The sequence below is a fragment of the Branchiostoma belcheri genome, unplaced genomic scaffold (genome assembly GCF_001625305.1).
Source record: "Branchiostoma belcheri isolate BF01 breed outbred unplaced genomic scaffold, Haploidv18h27 scaffold30, whole genome shotgun sequence".
Taxonomy (NCBI): Eukaryota; Metazoa; Chordata; class Leptocardii; order Amphioxiformes; family Branchiostomatidae; genus Branchiostoma; species Branchiostoma belcheri.
The window spans coordinates 846,179-864,532 of record NW_017803910.1 but is presented as its reverse complement, the minus strand read 5'-3'; the positions used below and the strand labels follow the sequence as shown (position 1 = coordinate 864,532).

General features: G+C 42.9%; 2 protein-coding genes across 2 annotated transcripts in view; both read right to left on the bottom strand.

Annotated features, from left to right (window-relative positions):
* Positions 1-6,192: 6,192 nt before the first annotated feature.
* LOC109474271 (MAM and LDL-receptor class A domain-containing protein 1-like) lies at positions 6,193-12,444 on the bottom strand. The gene is made up of 9 exons (XM_019774544.1): positions 12,181-12,444; positions 10,067-10,329; positions 9,833-9,905; positions 9,476-9,673; positions 9,031-9,150; positions 8,657-8,790; positions 8,446-8,527; positions 8,114-8,299; positions 6,193-7,743 (listed from the first exon to the last, which is right to left on the bottom strand). The coding sequence occupies exons 1-9, from the start codon at positions 12,272-12,274 to the stop codon at positions 6,884-6,886; spliced, it is 2,010 nt and encodes a 669-aa protein (XP_019630103.1). The 5' UTR covers positions 12,275-12,444; the 3' UTR covers positions 6,193-6,883.
* Positions 12,445-14,899: 2,455 nt separating this feature from the next.
* Positions 14,900-18,354, bottom strand: part of LOC109474104 — a 6,485-nt gene continuing 3,030 nt past the window's right edge. Inside the window, exons 9-15 of the mRNA XM_019774315.1 lie at positions 17,709-17,990; positions 17,386-17,561; positions 16,834-16,937; positions 16,086-16,382; positions 15,748-15,910; positions 15,481-15,592; positions 14,900-15,314 (exon numbers count right to left, since the gene is read on the bottom strand). Of these exons, the coding sequence (XP_019629874.1) occupies positions 15,169-15,314; positions 15,481-15,592; positions 15,748-15,910; positions 16,086-16,382; positions 16,834-16,937; positions 17,386-17,561; positions 17,709-17,990 (1,280 nt within the window). The 3' untranslated portion in view covers positions 14,900-15,168. The remainder of the gene's footprint in view (positions 15,315-15,480; positions 15,593-15,747; positions 15,911-16,085; positions 16,383-16,833; positions 16,938-17,385; positions 17,562-17,708; positions 17,991-18,354) is intronic.

Genomic DNA, 18,354 nt, shown 5'->3' with positions numbered 1-18,354 from the left:
ATGCTCTTAAAACACCTGCTGCCAAACTACTTTGCGTAATCCAATATTACTGGTATCTTATTGATATTATGCATAACATTACGTTTTCAGGGTTGTGCGTTGTAGGGTTGGGGTTAGCCATATGTTTAACTGTTCATTTTTAGTTCGCCTTATCCGTTGAACTTGCACATATCCTTTGGGCAATAATTTGCAACAAAAGTATACCATAGACGGACGGGCAATATGAAAGTATAGAATTTACACAGAAACAATACTACAGTGAGTGAATGGCTACATAGAAATAAGACTGCCTCCCCAGGTTAATATATATGAGATCAGATCGTCTTTAGGAAATCCTCTGACAGACGGTCCTGTAGGAAACCCCATTAGTCAGATTGAATGTTTTGTGTTTCAAAGACACCGACGTGTACGTTTCTGGCAGGTATTTGCTAGTGTAGCCGGAGGAATCTCCGTTTCTCCCCCGCCAGGCCGACTTCCGGCTCCGGCCCGTCCGTGTAATCCTGTCCTCCAGGTCCTGTCACTTCAGTTTACTGTACGGGGACTTCTCACAAAGCTCCGTATCCGCGCTAATGATAAACAACAGGATGTCATCTCAAAATTTCTCAGTATGTAGTATGTCTGTGTGACTGTGTGTGTAACATGTATGTGACTCTCCCTCTCCCCCCTCTCTCTCTCTTTCTCCTCCTCTCTTTCTCCTCTCTTTCTCTCTCCCTCTCTCTCTCCCCCTCAGTATTTGGTCAAAATACACACTATTTTGGAACCACTAAAACTTTCTGGAGATCCAGTATGTAACCAACATTTATTGTCAATTCAGAAACAATGGCACATTGCCACACATCAATAGAACTATTGGTTAAACAGATAGCCGTTATGGCATTATTACTTCATTGAATTGAGTGCAATCAATATTTGCTTTTAGGACAATCCATGGATTGTAAGATTCGTTCAAACATAATTATCGAAGTGCATTAGTTCTAGAATCCTCTACATGCGACATGGGACGTTAGTCCTTCCATCTGCATATGATCTGTCGTCAATGTTGTACCGTGGACTGTGGTGAAAGATCGCCTTACCATCATGTACTTGGTTACTAAGAAGTTACGGAAGCTCTCATCCAAGTCAGGAAAAGGTGGAAAGATGGGTCAGCTGAGCTTCCTCGGGGTCTTGTAAGGTTAAGGAGCCCGCACTTATCCAGAATCTTCCCAGATCTTAAGGAGATTCCATGACGGTAACCGTAAGAGAAAGTTCCGGTTCATTCCTTCCCCGATGTGTCACGGTGTTGTGAAACCCTATCGCCGAATCAAAATGTTGTGGCCGGCTGACTGATTCTGTTAATCCTCCGCTGCAAAATTATCTGCTATGTTTTTCTAAGCAGCGACAGGCAGACGGCAGGGGGCTAAGCCTAACCCCAGTGTAACCCACTGAACGGTTCATAAGCACGGCCACTTTTGTACGTCATTCGTCTTGCTGCACAGATTAGACACCAGATACCATCTACCAAAAACAATTACGTTAAGACTAGCACGTTCTTGTCATTCGCGCCATTCTTTGCGAATGATGGGCTACATTTATCTTGGGTCATTCTATTTTGGCTAAGTGTATCGATGAAAGAACTCATTTCGTAGATTTGATTCTTATTAGGGTTAGCTGTTTGTCGGATCAAAGAGTGTGATGGGCAGTTCATTGCCTCTTTCATACAACGTTTTTGCAGTTTTGGATTAATGTATCTGTCGAACTTGTTTTACGATGAACAGAGAAAGAAAACGCCCACCTCCACTAAGAGACATATAGGCGTAAAACACATGAAAGACCACTAAATAAGCCGAATAACTATTGAATAGCCATTTTTCAATAGAGCTAATCAGGACGGGAGCTTGTTGACGAAAACGTCGTATTTGCGGCCGACATTCATTCAACTTTTCAAGGAATTCTTAACGTACGCGTTTTGTAAAAAACAAAATACCAGTCTGGCATACATTTTCTTGCGTTTCTAGTAGGTTAGTCACCATTTTTCGTAAGACGATAATATCTCCCTCTTTCTCAACTCTAGTGAAAATTTCCCCAGCCCCCGACATCGTTAATATAAGCACACCACGTACAAATGGCCTCCTTCCAACCTAATGAAGTGCGAAATATCCGTTTTGGCCTGAAAGCAAACCCTTGAAAACCTAGCAAATGAATTAATCCAATAAACCCAACGCCCTCTACCCTCTATTGATTATGTCTCTTCGCAGATTTGATTTTGAACTTGGTAATTGCCGAGGATGACTCAGAACCGTTACGCAACCCCGCGAATCGTGGGGTAAGGCCATGTTGATTTGATTATATGGATGACATCTCCTGGGAACCCCGAAACTGATGCGAGCGTGCGAATAAAAAAAAGTTTGGCCAAAAAAAAGTTGTTTTCATTATGAAATCTACGTGGTCATGAGGGTTGAGCAAATGGCACAGAATATGGTTTGGCGAATAATCTAGTCTTCAAGTTCATTTCTTTACAATTTCGTCTTTTTTCGTTTGGTTTTGGCATTCTACGACATTGTTATTGTTTTCCAATATTTTTGTGCAACTTACAGTATATATTTGCTCATTTTGCAACTGTTTTGTACGATTTACAGCATGGTTGAAAACTTTTTTTTTTTTGGAAACGGCCGAAAATTCATGCGCGCGCGGATGTCATCCATATAATCAAATCAACATGGCCTAAGATCTAAAAATGATCCGCTGTCTGTAAAAACCGGAGCGGGAAAATGTGATTATCTCCCTGTCGTTACAGCGTGATTCATGTGGTTTTAAAAGACAACTGACACTTCGGGATCCACTGGCACAGATTTCCTGGCTTCCAGCCTTCGTTTTATCTTCAAACTGAAGTACTCAGACAGTGGGACATAGGTGAATTTCAAGCTTGCGTTATTTTAAGGCCATGACAGAGTTTTTGAGGCCGGAGTTACAATAGGATTATGTGAAGAGGAAAGGTTTTGAGTTCCAATGCAATGAAGGGTATACCGGTAAAAGAGATGAAAGAAACGATTATCTGGGTTTTAAAAAGAAAATATTTCGTTTGGACGAGAGGTGTTGGTTATATGTATGTATGGATTGATGGTTGGTTGGTTGGTCGGTTGGTTGGTTGGTTGGTTGGTTGGTTGGTTGGTTGGTTGGTTGGTTGGTTCGTTAGATTGTTAGATTGTTTCTTAGATTGTTGGTTCGTCAATAAAGATCACATATTGCTAACTTGTGGCTATGAGGCCTGAGGAAAATATAGCCTACCTACCTATACATTCTGCTGGCTAACTTTATATCTTATAGTACTGATTGGTATCTATCGTCAACAGATGAAATATATGTGAGTCATTTATCCTCTTAAGCCAAACTAGCATTTGCTATAGACTGTAGTTAAGCTCCAAAATGGCCTGACAGCAACTACAGATAGATATCTAATGTCTAATGTACTACAGTGAAATCGGATGACTAAGTGCAGCAGCCTTCCCGTGGTTTCTTGGAACGCGTATCGAATGTAACCTTCTTGGCTCGATCGAGTGTTCAAACACTAAAGCCCACTTACCCCGAGTCTAACCCTGGTGTTTTTATGGTTTATCCCGGTTGTACGGGCTAGCTGAGGTCGGGCGATTTTCATTCCTTGTTTGACTGGATCCTTCATCTTCCACCTCCGTCTGGAGAGTCGTGGAGTACGGTTGCATCCAGCATCAGCCTCCTCCATCCTTCTCTGTCATGTTTCCTCCGTGTGCATTCTGTCAGAGACCAACCCAGGAGAATGAATAACCTACAACTCATTGTTATAAGACAACAAAGCTTACAAGATACACTTCTTTATCAGTAAGATAACGGCTATACAGATACAGATTCGTGTAAGAAGAGCATTTTGGTCCCTCGATGTTCGCTCAACGGTCGCTGCCTCAATGAAAAGGTGTTTAACATGTACTGGTTGGTACTACAGTTCAATAATAGTTCAGTAAGACTTGACTGCATGTATGAAGGAGATACAGAATAGATGTTGCAGAAAATAGAACAAAAATGTCGCATCTTTGAAGAAAGAAAGAAACAATCAACGTAATGTGTCGGTATATGCTTTATCAATGGCACTGACAGAATACCGACTAGGTATGTGCAACTCAGGTATGCTTCCCCAGGTGAGGTCGTCTTCGTTACACCTAGGGCGGTGTCTTAAACACCTTACAACAACAGGTAACAATTACCTTTACAAGTTGTTTGTGTGGCGGGTATGTACGAGACCTGTATTTCATTTAGTCAGCCGTGTATTCGTTTACATAGCCTGACAATGGGGGCACGCGCCTTGGAAAGAGAGACGAGAGAAGGGTTTTAGAATTAGTTCATCAGAGAGGCATGCAGAGATTTTTAGTTTCCAGCGTTTCAGTCGTGCGTAGTGACGTGTATAATGTAGGGGTCAATAACCGACTCCCACTGCCACACAGCATGACAAGACGGCTGGCTTTATGATCATTGTTAATGTTTTCTACATTTTGTTGTACATCAAATGATGAAAGGCAACTCTTCGACACTTTGGGGGAGGGGGGTATTATGAAACACTTACATGGCAACGCTCGAACGTAAGGTACTAGTAACACATGTGTTAGCTACATTTGCTCCTCTTTCTCATCCAAAACAAACATTCATGTTGTTACATATACTTCAGACAAGCCGATTCAAGGGTTTGTATTTCAAAGGTTTGAGGTCTTTCTTTCCATATTGTCCCTATACTGTGACCACTTACTATGGCCTATACACCTGTCTCTTCGATATGATACTGGAAGGGGGGACGTATACGAATATTTAATGACACAGATTATACTTACGAAGAAAGATGACACTCGTATCTATCTCATGTTCAAAGAAACAGAGAGTGTGATATTCAAAGATTGGATTTTACTAGATGTATCAAAAGCATTCAGAACACAACAATACTTCCGGTTCAACTCATGCCCATAAATGGTTAAAGTTCTGAGGATTCGCAGATGTTTATTTCCGCTTCCTGCCGGCTGTGACCGTGCTTTTTAATCCTCCCAAACGGCCAGGATTTCCATATCACCATTGATGCCCTCCGTGAGTCACTCCGGCAATTTAGCGGGGAAGAATTCCCAGGCTCGAGTGGAAATACTGTATTGGTTGGATCGAATGATGCCGTGGCCGCGGAAACTTGATATCACGTGACTGTGGTCAACCTTTGACCCGGAACAACATGGCTTTTTGTACCAGTAGTGAGTGATTGATAGTTCAATGACTCAAACCCAAAACAGAGAATACCTCCTGGCCTAATAGTCGGCTCGGCGATGATTGATCCTTTCTAGACGGCTGTAGGAGAGAAGTGCCAAGTTGACGTCCAGCAGCCTGGAACTTTTAAGATCTTTTGGCTCCCTTCCAAACTGTTCCATTGTGACTTCTTTGGAGTTGAAGTTGACTAGTTTGGAAAATAAATCATAAAATTGTAATAAAAAAAAGCTACGATTTGCTACTGAATATGCTTTTGCGGTATTTTGGTCTTAATTGCAAGCAAACCCAAGTTTGTTAAAGTTGCAATAAGTTTACTGGCTTTGTTTTAACTCTTTTAATAATTCTATAGTTTGACGTACAGTTCATAAGCTTACAGGGCATAGCCCTTGCATCTGTATGTTGTATTCCATAACGTTTTTATGATCAGTTCAGTTTCGCATGCGTGCATCTCTTTTATTGTGAATGGTATTTAAAACTGTCCTTCTAGCTTTCGTAATCACGTAAGTTGACGATCCAATGTCTTCTAGCATTTTGTCCCTTGCCATGTAGATTTTGCTACTTGCAGTAGGGTCAGTGACTCCCTGCACTGGTCAAAGGCGACATACTGCGATGTTCAAAATAATTACAGCCACTAGAACTTTGTTTATTCTTAAACTCAGCACAGATTGTTTGAAATGTATTTTCAACAAGGCAATTATAGATGGCATGCTTCAACCCCCTGTGCATACTGTTCTACGGCCGTCATCTCACACACACACAGTCACACACAGTCACACACACACACACACACACACACACACACACACACACACACACACACACACACACACACACACACACTCACACACACACGCGCACACACGCGCACACACACACACACACACATGTACACACACAAACGCAGAGAAAGAGAGAGAGAGAGAGAAAGGACTACCCATGTTGTGCGAATATGTGCACACATTTATTACACCCATCCTGGGCGCAACTTCGTCACTAAACGTCAACATATCTTAGCAATAATTTATCTTACAGCTCATTACAAAGTATGTATGGAATTTTACATAATCCCTATTTGAAAGGTATCTTTTGCTTGTATTAAGACACATTAGACACATTTTTAATACCAAAAGAACAATGAATTCTTAATTTTCTGTCAGAATCTTAGAACATGACCAACAATGCTAAATAAATGGCTCTATATTCAACTTAAGTTTACGAAGACAATACAACTCTTATAATGCCAGGCAGTAGCTCATATTGCAGCCATCTAAAATTTTAGATGCAGCCATCATTTTCCTTACATCGTTACAACATTGAAAGATTTTAAAAGATGATAATGAATTGAGAATTTTCCATTCCATTTATAGAGAGTGTGGTCATTTGAATAGGTGTTTACAATGAGTCAATGTTAGCACAAATGAATTGGGATTTGATAGCCCTAATAAACTCTTACTACTAGCTCAAACAGCAGCCAGTAATGTTTTCTACAAAAGTGTTAAATGGATTTACTACTATAAAGAGTTGTTTTCTACAATAATGTTAAATGGCTTTTCTATAAAGACCAAAATGATTTGTTCCTGCTTGTATTTATCATATAACATTAGGTATTTATTGTTCTGTGTTAGTTCTTTGCTGTTGATCACGCCTCAGAGTCGGGTGCTTCCCACTGATGGCGCCTTGGTGGGGGCGGCTGCAGTTCCGACTCTTCCGGAGAGGGGGAGACTCTGCCCGCGCTCTTCTGCTTCTTCTTCCTGATGAAGAGGATGATGGCGAGCAGGAGGAGGAGCAGGGCGAGCAGCCCGCACACCACTCCCACCACCATCCCGGTGTTACTGGACTTCGCGGCTTCGCCTCCCTGAAGATTAGCGAATTCCCCGGGCTTGTCGGTCTTCTGTGGCGGCGCCGGCTTCTGTGTAACGGGCTTTCCGGGGGTGGCGTCAGGCTTTGGAGGTGGAGTCGTGGTGGTTGTAGTTGTGGCTGGTTTTGTAGTAGTTGTAGAAACAGTTGTAGGTTTGGGAGTGGTTGTTGTTTTTGTTGTGGTGGTTTTGGTGGTGGTTGTCGGTAGGGTGGTTGGTTGGTCTGTCGTGATGGCCCCCGTGGTTGTTGTCGTTGCAGTCGTTGTGGTGGTGGTTGTAGTTGGTTGTTCTGTCGTCACTTCCGGTGTCGTCACTTCCTCTGTCGTGGTGATGACGTCAGTGGTCGTCTCTTCCACCGTGGTTAGCTCAGCCTCTGTCGTCACTTCCGGCTCAGTCGTGGTTGGCTCTTCTGTAGTCGTTGCCATAGGAGTCGTTGTTGGTTCCTCAGTTGTGGTTGGCTCAGGCGTGGTGACGATGGTCGTTTCTGTCGTGGTCTCCAAGGTCGTTTCTATGGTGGTTGTCATGGTTGTAGTTTCCATGGTTGTCGTCTGCGCCGTTGTGGTTGGTTCGGGCGTTGTCACGGTTGTTGTCTCCACCGTTGTTTCACTGGTTGTTTTTGGAGGGGTAGTCGGTACCGCGGTAGCTATTCAGAAAAACAGTCAACATAATCAACGGCATGACAAAAATACAGGCACTTTACCGTGCCATTGTGGTGATTTGCATTGTCTTATGCCACAGGTGACGTGATGACTACATGTAAGTCAATGATGTGATATGTTGTTTGTCAAAATGGGAAGTATGTGTCACTCTATCTTTCCATTTCTATTGGTGAAAACCACTGAATCGTCACCTGCAGCCACAATACAAACCACATTGTAGTACTACTGGACAATTTACTCATCTTCGTCACTATGATGAACCTAATCGAGTTAGCAAAGCGCCAAACAGCGCGTTCTTCACTAGTGAGCTCCTTGTATGTCGACCAAGACAAAAGCATGAAGCAGCAAACTTACTGGGACACGGCTGTGTGTTACACGTCCTGACTTCTACCCTCTTCATGTCGCCGTCGTCGTCCCCCTCACAAAAGTGTCCGAAGACAGGGTAGGGGTTCTCACAGTACGCCGCCCTGGACTGGGTCCCGCCGTCACACTCCGCGTCACACTCCGTCCAGTCTTCCCAAGCACCCCAGCCGCCTGCCACTATAGAGCAAGCACAAGCGGAGCGGCAAGCGTAAGCTTCACACAGCTTTTACAAATGTTAACCCTTCTTATATGCATATATGCACTGAAACAGCACAAGGCAACATTTGATATCTTTCACATCTATAGGTAACGATAGTACTTACACGTGCATGGTTGGTCCAAAGTTCTGACCTCGTCTATGGCTATGTTACTGTAGTAACCGCCCACCTCAGCCTCAAAGCGTATCTGTGTTGGGAAGAGTAAGGAAAAGTCAATTCTTTAGTGGTTTATAGTAGGAAGTATTGCACGAGGGCACGTCCTCGACATTTAGGAGCACATGGAACAAGAAATCAGATTCAACGTCCATGTACGTACATAGAAGTTGTTGGTGATGTTGAGGCTGACTGCTGCTCTGTGCCACACGTCACCATGACTACCGGACACTTCCCAGATCAGCTGTTCTGTTGTGTCGTTCTCGTACACAGACTGCTGGTATACCTTCAACGTACCTGCAAACAGACCGATATATTCACCATCAATTTATTATGAAGTGTCGATTGTTTCTATACTTGTAAACTTGGGACATCATCATTTAGTATGCTGTTACTAAGTGACGTTTCGTCTGTGTGAACGAATGCTGTTTCTTGCTGATGCTGGCAAAATGGAGCTTGCATAGCACAGGGAGAGTGAACACCGATTATCAAGACATTTAAGATGCATATGCGGCCATGTGTAGTCGTCTAACTCACCAGAATGACGTCCCGTCATGTGAAAGTAGAACTCCAGACACTGTCCGCTGAGTTCTGTAGACGACAGACGAGCGTGGTGACCAGCTGACTGGACTGACGACTCCACGTACATGTACGTACCTGCAGGAGAAACGGCAATAGCGTTGCCATTTTCAGAGCAAAACTGAAGCATTGTGATTGGATAAGAATGCCGTTTACAACCCATATTATGACACCAAAAGCCATCGTGTCATGAATATCATCGATGCAATTTTCCCATCGAAATTGAGGTACACTTGACATACTTGGGTGTAGGCAAAATAAGATATTTCAAGAGCATATTTACCTTCTCTTCGATAGAAGGAATTTAACATAGCCTGGCAAAAAAATGAAGTATGAACACACGTGCACAGAGAAAACAAACTCAAAGATTTTTGACACCATCTATCCGTTTACCCACACGTACCATTTCCATCCGGCCCGATTGTGACGTCGTACTCCGGTCCTGTGAGGAGATCTGGTGCTATGGCGGTTAAGTTCCTGTTTAGGACATCTTCTCGAGTGTCTGTCATGCCCTGTTGCCATCTCCAGTCGAACACATCGCTGACATCCTGTCTCAAGGCGCAGGGACCTGTGCTCTCAAAGTCGCACTTCAGTAGTGGAGCTGATTCGTGGAGAAATAATGGGAAAGGTCTACGCTGCAGTGTGTGCAATGTCATGTTGATCATAATCTTATAAAATCAAAACCTTATAAGATCATAACCTTATCAAAATCATTTCCACACAGCCCAAGTTATGCTGAAATACACAACTGGTTTCATACCTGGAGCTAGTTTGACGTCATCAAAGGCCACATTGCACAAGAAGTTGGTTCCCTTCACGGACTCAAAAACAACCTACGTGGAGTGGACAAAAAAAGTAAATATACAGAATATACAGAAAGCAGTACTTGACGTTTTCTAAATCGAGTGGGTTCCTATCGGTTATCATCACTTACATGCTGATTGTACACACATATTTTTTCACCTACATCTGATTTTTGAACGATGATTGTTACCTGGTATGCCCCTTCCATGGGTGGAGACAGTGTAATACTAGCTTGCTGCCAGAAGTCTTCGTTCACATCCGCCATGTGCCAGATCTGTGTTTTCTGCCCCCTCTGTAGCAGGTAGACTGACATATCCAGATCCACCCCGAACATGGTGTACCAGAACTCCAGCGTACAGGGGCCGATGATGTCAGGACTGGTGATAGTGGCTACATTACCAGGTTGCACTGCGCCTCCACAACTAGACATCACATACCAGCCAGCGTATTCCGCTTCAAGTCGTACAATATGAAATACAATATAAATGTACACATACACAATATTTGAAAATTAATGACCAATCACAAAACACGTTCCCTCCAAAAAGCGTAGTAACTAACTAACGTCATATATCTTGACATTTTATCATCCAAGAAATGACGTGATTGTCGAGAGGGAAGCAAAATTATATTTACCTGGCTGTGTGTGATCATCTGCTGGACCACTGCCAGGAAACATAGGGTTACTTGCATGAAGGAGATAGTTTGAACCAGCCACGTCAAACCGTTCCCACTCCATCTGCCCATTATTGTCAGTCCAGTCGCACCATCCCAGGTCAAAATCACACGACTGTGCCCGGGCAGCTGCAGGAGATATGATTGGGTGTTTTAATGCGATTCGTTTGCATTTACTTCAAACACATATGTTGTACGAGGTATGAGCTAAATGGAGTGAATGATTATAGTAATATGACACCCCTGCAGCATACTTAGATCGAAAGCTACAATTTGAATCGTACGTACATAAGCACAGGGGATCGGTTAGGATTTTACAATGTATGACAAACATAATGGCAATTCGTTATTGTGCCTTTTCGGAAGATTTAGTAGGAGTCGACAACACAACAGTATTATTTTAAAAACTGTATCCATCCATTACAGAGTTTTAAAATGTCATAGCAACCGGTGTCAGATTAGAGTTGTCAATACCTTATAATATGTAAGTAGAAACAATACCCAGAAAATGATTAATCCTCAGCTCTAAATTACAGAAAATATGCTGTGGTCTTATGGAACTTCCGCCGTCTGGTGTCCATAGTTACCATGTCCGTATCTCACCGTACTCTGCCTGTACTCGACCTTAATGCACACTAATGACCTTGTATATAAACCACGTTGATCCCTCTCAGTCACACCATAGTAATCCACACCGCAATCTACGCTGATCAATATACCTTATCACTATGTACATTTCATCATACGTTATACCTGATGACCAACATCCACACTTATAATGACGCCCGGAGTATTTTGTTTGTTATGAATATTCCTCTACTTATGATAACGTTTCTATGTGTTTTCCTCAGACTTTGAGAGTCAATATAGTGAATCAGTAACAACCTAAAACACAATTCATTCATTACTTACTATGTCCCTTATCTAACTGTTTTTATGTCAGACGATGGCTTTGACAAAATGTATCCTACAAAGCTCTTGCTAACATACACTTTTTCTCTACTCGATCCTTTAAAGTAATTAATCTCTTACATGTATTCATGTTGATAGGTTAAATACACTTGTTAACATTTATCAGTATATTCAGTGTTATGTCATTTGATTTCAAACAGAGCAAACTGTATCATGTGTGGTAGAGTTACACAGAGAGAGACGGGTCGCCTAGCTAGATCAAAGTACACAAGGTTTGATTGTTAAATGATTACAGCGTTATCTTCTTTACACGACGCCGATACCTGGCATCCCAACAACGCAAGGGACAGCAAGGCATGGGGTAGAAGATACGCAGCTTAAACAGTTAAGAACCGTCGAATACTTTCTACGATTAGATATGCAAAATAGATGAAATCATTGATTTTGGTGATTGAAAAATATAAGAATTTTCTTACTTACGACAGGATATATGCTTAGGATGTCATTGAAAAATGTTGTTTTCAGGGTAAGATTGCAAAATCAACAACTAATTAGAAACATGTTTTAATGAATTTCCAGCTTCTATACATGTAACCCTAGGCAGTATCCTAATCTCATGATTACATCGCAAGTTCAGCCAAATCATAATTTCAAGTTCAGTCATAAAGGGAAGAAAAAAAGCTATGCCAAGTTGAAGAGAATGAAACGCCACGTCACCTGTAGCTACAGCCGCGAGCGTCAGCAGAAATCTGTACATCTGCATCTTTGTACCGGTCATCCGTCCATCTTGTCTCAAAATTCCATATTCCATGGACTTTTCCCAACGAAAAGTGTATCCAGAAGAAACTACTGGTCTAAGTTTGTCCACATAAAGTACGAATTTTCCAGGAGAAAAATCCAAGCCTGTCGTTCGCGGGAAAAAATCGCACCTGTGGTGTCCCGCAGTCAGGCCTCACCTTGATGACGTCAGCACCGTTGCCATGGCAGACGACTTGTTTTTCTCCTCGCCGTTTGTCCTAATGGAGGCTAAGATACGAATTTTGTACACAAATTCCCAAACACGGACTTAGTGTAAGAGCAGCTGATTCCGACAGATGGTGATGTTATAGTTACTGCGAATTGTCCTCTTCACAACAAAGTCTGTTGATAGGCGGTTGTGGTATTCAGAACATACAGTCTTATACCGTGTCAGACACGCTAAAACAGTATATGTTATTGAGATAAGGTTCGTGGTGAAAATATACAATTCTGTAAGACGGTAGTCATTTTTAACACAACATTGTAGGTTAATGTTAAGACCTTGTCCAGTAGTTCGTGATGAAAATATATAATTTTGTAAAACGACAGTCTTTTTTTGACCCAACAGTGTTGGAAATGTTAACACGTTGCTCAAAAGTTCGTGATCAAAATATATAGATTTTTTAAGACGCCAGTCTTTTTTTAACACGGCATTGAAGAAAATGTCAACATTTTGTCTGGCAGCACGGTAACGGCCTTGAAACTTCGTTTTGAACTGAACGGCAATTTTCTCAACTCTATGTGCGTCTGTTGCCACACTATTTGCGAATGGAGTGCTGTGGGCAATCGATTTGTTTACAATAATACAAAATCGGCACATATCGGTGAAAAATGTTACGGAATGAAACTGGATATAGTCCTTTTAACCAAAACTATACATAGACCAGTAGTGTTCGAATACCAGATACCACGGAGACCCAATACAACATACCAAAGATCAATCATGAATGGGTTTTTTTTGCTCAATCTGTTCAATTCACTCAAACTTGTCCTATTTTCAGATAACCAAATTGTGTTTATCTGAGCAACTCTTACGGAGGTTTTGTCGTTTAATCCGAGGTGAGGTTCAAGGTTAATTGCCTAGTGGAGGGTTTAGAAAGCTTGACTGAAGTGATACTTAAACTGCGTGACATGCGTGGTATTTCACTGATAAGGTAATGATGGATTACTTGTATCGTGGCTCACGAAAATGTGGTTGGTACACTGAAACAGTCTATCGTGATTGGGTAGCTTTGTGACGTCTGTTACAAAACACTGTGGGTGGGTATACTTATGTAGGGAGTACTAATGAAGTCGAAAGAAGAAAAAAGACATCCATGTCGTTTGATGTGTGTGCCGTCTAAGCCATTGTTTGTCTGCGAATTAAAGGGATCTATGCTTTATCTAATTGTTATCATCCCTGAGATAAGAAAACGCCTGCAATGAATTCACTTGATTCAATAAAGGCAACAGGAAACAATGCATTACGTACTATCTCGATTAAACCAAAAATTGAGTTCAGATGTCTACTTGGGTCCTTAAATGTCGATAACCATGGTGCCCGTGAACAAAAAGGCACGCCAACACAAACGCCTAGTATGTGAACGTTACTGCAGTAATATAAATGCAACAGATACTGTCTTATTCCCCCTTCCTACTTGCGTGTATCTGCTAATATTCAAGGTAATGGTTTAAGGTGAATATATGATTAGAACAAGACTGAGTATAGACACATGATTTTGGATTTAACCAATACTAGGATGGTGACCCTTGTCTCTTTAAACACGTCATTTCAACAGCCACTGAAATAGCCTTTCTTATCTCGAGTACATAAAATCACAGGAGCTCAAACAGCTGATGATTCCTGTATGTGGGTTTGGTAGCTGTGTTACCGGGAGACAGAGGTGTTCACATGCACCACGTCCGGGGAAGGCAGGGGGGTGTTTGTGAAGGATGTGGAGTGGCAGGTCAACTTGTTCGTGTCCTGGTCGGTTCTTAATCATAGATAAACGGTATACTTTCCCGTCCTTGATACATACTTTTGCCATATGTCTTGATTTATTGTTTAGTGGAGAATTCCGAATTTGTAAGATGAAATTAAATCATCGTGGCGGATGTTTGTGAAGGATGTGGAGTGGCAGGTCAACTTGTTCGTGTCCTGGTCGGTTCTTAATCATAGATAAACAGTAGACTTCCCCCGTTTCGGATATATACGTTTGCCATATCCATACGTCTGGATTTATTGTTTAGTGGTACCGTTCATGAAGGCAAACGCTTGAGTGTAGTACCCTTAGTGCAGTACTAGAATGTGTCGTAGCTTTAAAGCGTTGCAATAGTATAAAATAAACAGAGAAGAGTTATATGATAATAACAAACCCAAGAACTTATTGGGTTAAAATTCTTTTAAAACGTCGTAAGTGGAGAATTTAGCTCAATGCATCCTTTTCTAATCTTATTCGTAATTAGAACAAATGACTCATACAGCATATCTCAGCGTTATGATTGAACAGTTTGTCTTTAAAATGTTATTGTCATAATTTATCTCTATATCATCAGCCATTATATTATAAGTTAATTTATGAATACATGTACAGACATAGTGTATTAGGACAGACAAGACGCTCACTGTGATTGTCATTTCAGTTTATTTGCACACAAAGTCTAATAACATGGGTAGGTTGCTGAATTCTCAACAACAATAACTGCATTAATAACTCAAAACATTTGCACACTCACGTATAGTTGCAAGAATAAGATTTATGGATATATGGAATTTGTAGCAACTGTTTGTGCTAAGGGGAAATATTGCTGAAATCAGCGTCACAAGTGTTCCAAAGATGACACTGTATCATAGTAGGCTAAGATACAGAATTCATGATTGGTCTATCGTTACATCAAAGTACCGCATTAGAAGCATCTTTGCTTATTTCACTCGGCATCAAGGGTACTGAGTGGCTCGTATCCCGGATGTACCCGCTTTGAGCGCCTCACTTTGACTACCAGCAGAACTGCAGCGAGAGCGATGACCGCAGCAGATCCTCCCACAGCAATGACGGCGGTCTTTGCGCTGTACCCTGCGAATTGAAGGCAATATAGCATAGATCAGCACCCTATACAAGGCGGAGTCTATCAACTGTGCACGTGGTTTGGTTCCACTTCAGTACCAAGGACAGACACACTCACCGCAAAGGACTTGTAAAAATATGAAGGCTTAGAAATACATACAAATTCTCCACTCACCCTGCTGGGAATCTGCGCTGAGGATGATAGGGCCCTGAGAGATCACATAACGGTTCTTTACGTCATCCGCATCCTCAAGTGCCCTCTTGTGATGACGATTGGTCCTGCAACCCTGAGAAACGTTATAAGGTATTTGTCAGAATTCGACAGAGGCGTTTCGGCCCTCTGCACCGAGGTCTCAGAACATTGCTTAGAAATCAGCAGCAACCTTGGTAAGTATTATGTGCCATATTTTAGGAACAAAGTTTATAACTCAGTTGAAGATACCTGTTCACAGCGGGATCCTGTGTCAGCTGCATCGCACACCTCTACCTCACACCGGATGTGGACTGTCGTCACTTCCTGCACGAAGCGGAAGGCCTCCAGACCGAACCGCTGTGTACTGGGGTCTGGTCCTGCGTAGAACTGTAGGGTGTCGTCCGAGGCACAGCTGGAATGTAGGTAGGTAGGCATTTACAAACTTTTTCCAATAGCTAACATGCTTTGTTCAACTTGGTAGCAGTCTACCATAGATGGTGTGACGAAACCTTTTATCAAAACCTAGTCAAGATTTGTTTTGTTTTCCAAAGAGAAAAAAAAAATACAATGGAAAAGTTAGCACTCACCCGTCCTGTATCAGTGGGTACCGTAGGGAGGAGTTGTACCCGGACGTAGCCTCGCAATGTAGGGCGATGACTGACAGCTGTAGCGCGTGGCCCTGCACCTGCAGCTGCAGGTACATCATGTCCCGCAGGTGCTTGTGTACCGGGTACTCAGGTGTGGTGTACGGAGCCAGGTAGCTCTGTGTGGGGAACATGTCCAGCCGGATGGACAGCTGACCGAACCCTTCATCCACGAACTCCAGTCCGCCCGGGATGGGCAGGAACTCGGACATCACGGCTTCTTCACGGTCGTACTTACAGCTGCGGACAGATAGAAGAACCGTTATACTTAATGTGCTTTAAGCTAGCCGTTGTTAGCTTAGCTCTTCCACTAGTCCCAAGGACAATGGATTACAATCAATCTCCAAGCTAGCAGATGAGAAAATCGCGACGTGGAAGACAGATTGTAACAGAAACGTATAGCTAGAAATCGTCGCGATTTCGACCCTGCTTAGAGATTAAATGTATTGTCCTTGGTGTAGCGTGGTTCATGGGCTTTAGGAACACAGTGTTTAGTGCCCAAAAAAGTTTTCATTTGGGACTGCCCCTGGCTTCTGCCTGTTCTTTGAGTTTATAATATAACTGCCGGTCGTAACAGATACATTATGAAATAACGTTGATCGTCTACGCTGGACTTAAATCGAGTAAAATCAATGTGTATTTTATCTCATTTCTTTTGAACAAAACATGACTAAAAACGCAAACCACTTACACCGAGTGGATGACAACATCCGGGTCTCTTGTGATGACGCCATCATGGGTGAAAAGGAGGCTGACATTGTTGTAAAAGATGACGTACTTCGAGTCAAACGTCACCTAAATGGGAAAATAAAGAACGCAGTTAAATGTGGTCAAATTGTTGCTAGTACAAAACATTCACATGTTAAAACTGTTGACAAAGCATGATTCATATAATGCACATACGCAATTTGTACCGCCTTTCACTTCACAGAATGGCTGCCAAAATATTTGCATTTTTATTTCTGACAAAGGTGGGCGGGGCTTTTAGATCAGTCTACAGCGCGCTCTGACATCACAACAGCCCGCACGACAGACAGACCCCCATTTTCAGCACCAAGGACATCGCCCGCGGACGTACCGCTACTGCACTCGGGCGGTAGCTGAGCGCTCTCTGCAGGCTCTGAGCGGCGAGTGGGTGCCGGGCCAAGCTCAGGTAGGCTCGGGTGCTGCCATAGCCCACACGAATCTTAGCTCGCGGGAATGATTTTTGTCGCAGCGAAGCGGGGGCTGATTTGCTAGGTACCTTAGTGCCGCAATGATAGAGCCCGGTGCGCAGGATGTAGTGGGTACCGTTGAAGGTGGCCTTGCAGCTCGGGTCCGGGTCCCAATGCAGCCCGCTGGTGACCACGTGAGTGAGCCGGTGGGCCGGTAGGGCTAGCTCCATGTAGTCATTGGTGCAGACAGGGGCGCTTTCAGCCTCTGGAACAAATGAGAGTCGAATGGTATCGGTAATTCTGTTCTTGAGGTGTGTTGAAATAAAGTAGAGATGTGTTAAACGTTTGTGTGCCTGTGTGTATGTGTTCCTTTCCGTGTCTGGGTGTGCGTGTCTATCTGTCTAGAACTCACCAAGAGATCCCGGCTTTAGAGTATTCACGACTTTGGTAGGTTGTAGAGTACTGTCTGTGATGGCCTTTGTGACTTCGGTTGTAGTTTTATAATGACCAGTCGTCACACCGGCGGTTGTTGCACTATCTGTCGTGAGCTCCATGGTGGTTTCAACCTCTGCCTCAGTCGTAGTTTCCATGGTTGTCGTCTGCGCCGTTGTGGTTGGTTCAGGCGTTGTCACGGTTGTTGTCTCCACCGTTGTTTCACTGGTTGTTTTTTGAGGGGTAGTCGGTACCGTGGTAGCTGTTCAGAGAAAAATCAACATAGTGTACAACAACGACAAATGGCTGCAGTTTGGGTGGTAGTTGTGACCATGATAGCTTTCATAAGTAAATAATAAAATCATCAGCATGGGAGAGAAACATGCATAGTCCCATTACCCCCTTTCTAGCTTCCACTAACTTTCCTCATGCCGACCACTAAAATTCCTGGAGGCTTCCGGCCAGATTATGAGACATTCGCGTTCACTCGATATCCCACAGTTTGACCCTCTGACCTCCTGTCATTCTACATATCAATCCTCCCCCACCCACGTGCTGTCAACCTACTCTGTCAAAACAAACAGATGTACAAACCCACAGCTTACCCCCCCCCCAAAAAAAAAAAA

Coding starts and splice junctions, on each gene's coding strand:
- LOC109474271 (XM_019774544.1), bottom strand. CDS start 12,274: ATGGAATATGGAATTTTGAGACAAGATGGACGGATGACCGGTACAAAG. Junction 8,791..9,030: donor CATGACGGGACGTCATTCTG/GTGAGTTAGACG, acceptor GTCTGTTTGCAG/GTACGTTGAAGGTATACCAG. Junction 8,300..8,445: donor TTTGGACCAACCATGCACGT/GTAAGTACTATC, acceptor CTTGCTCTATAG/TGGCAGGCGGCTGGGGTGCT.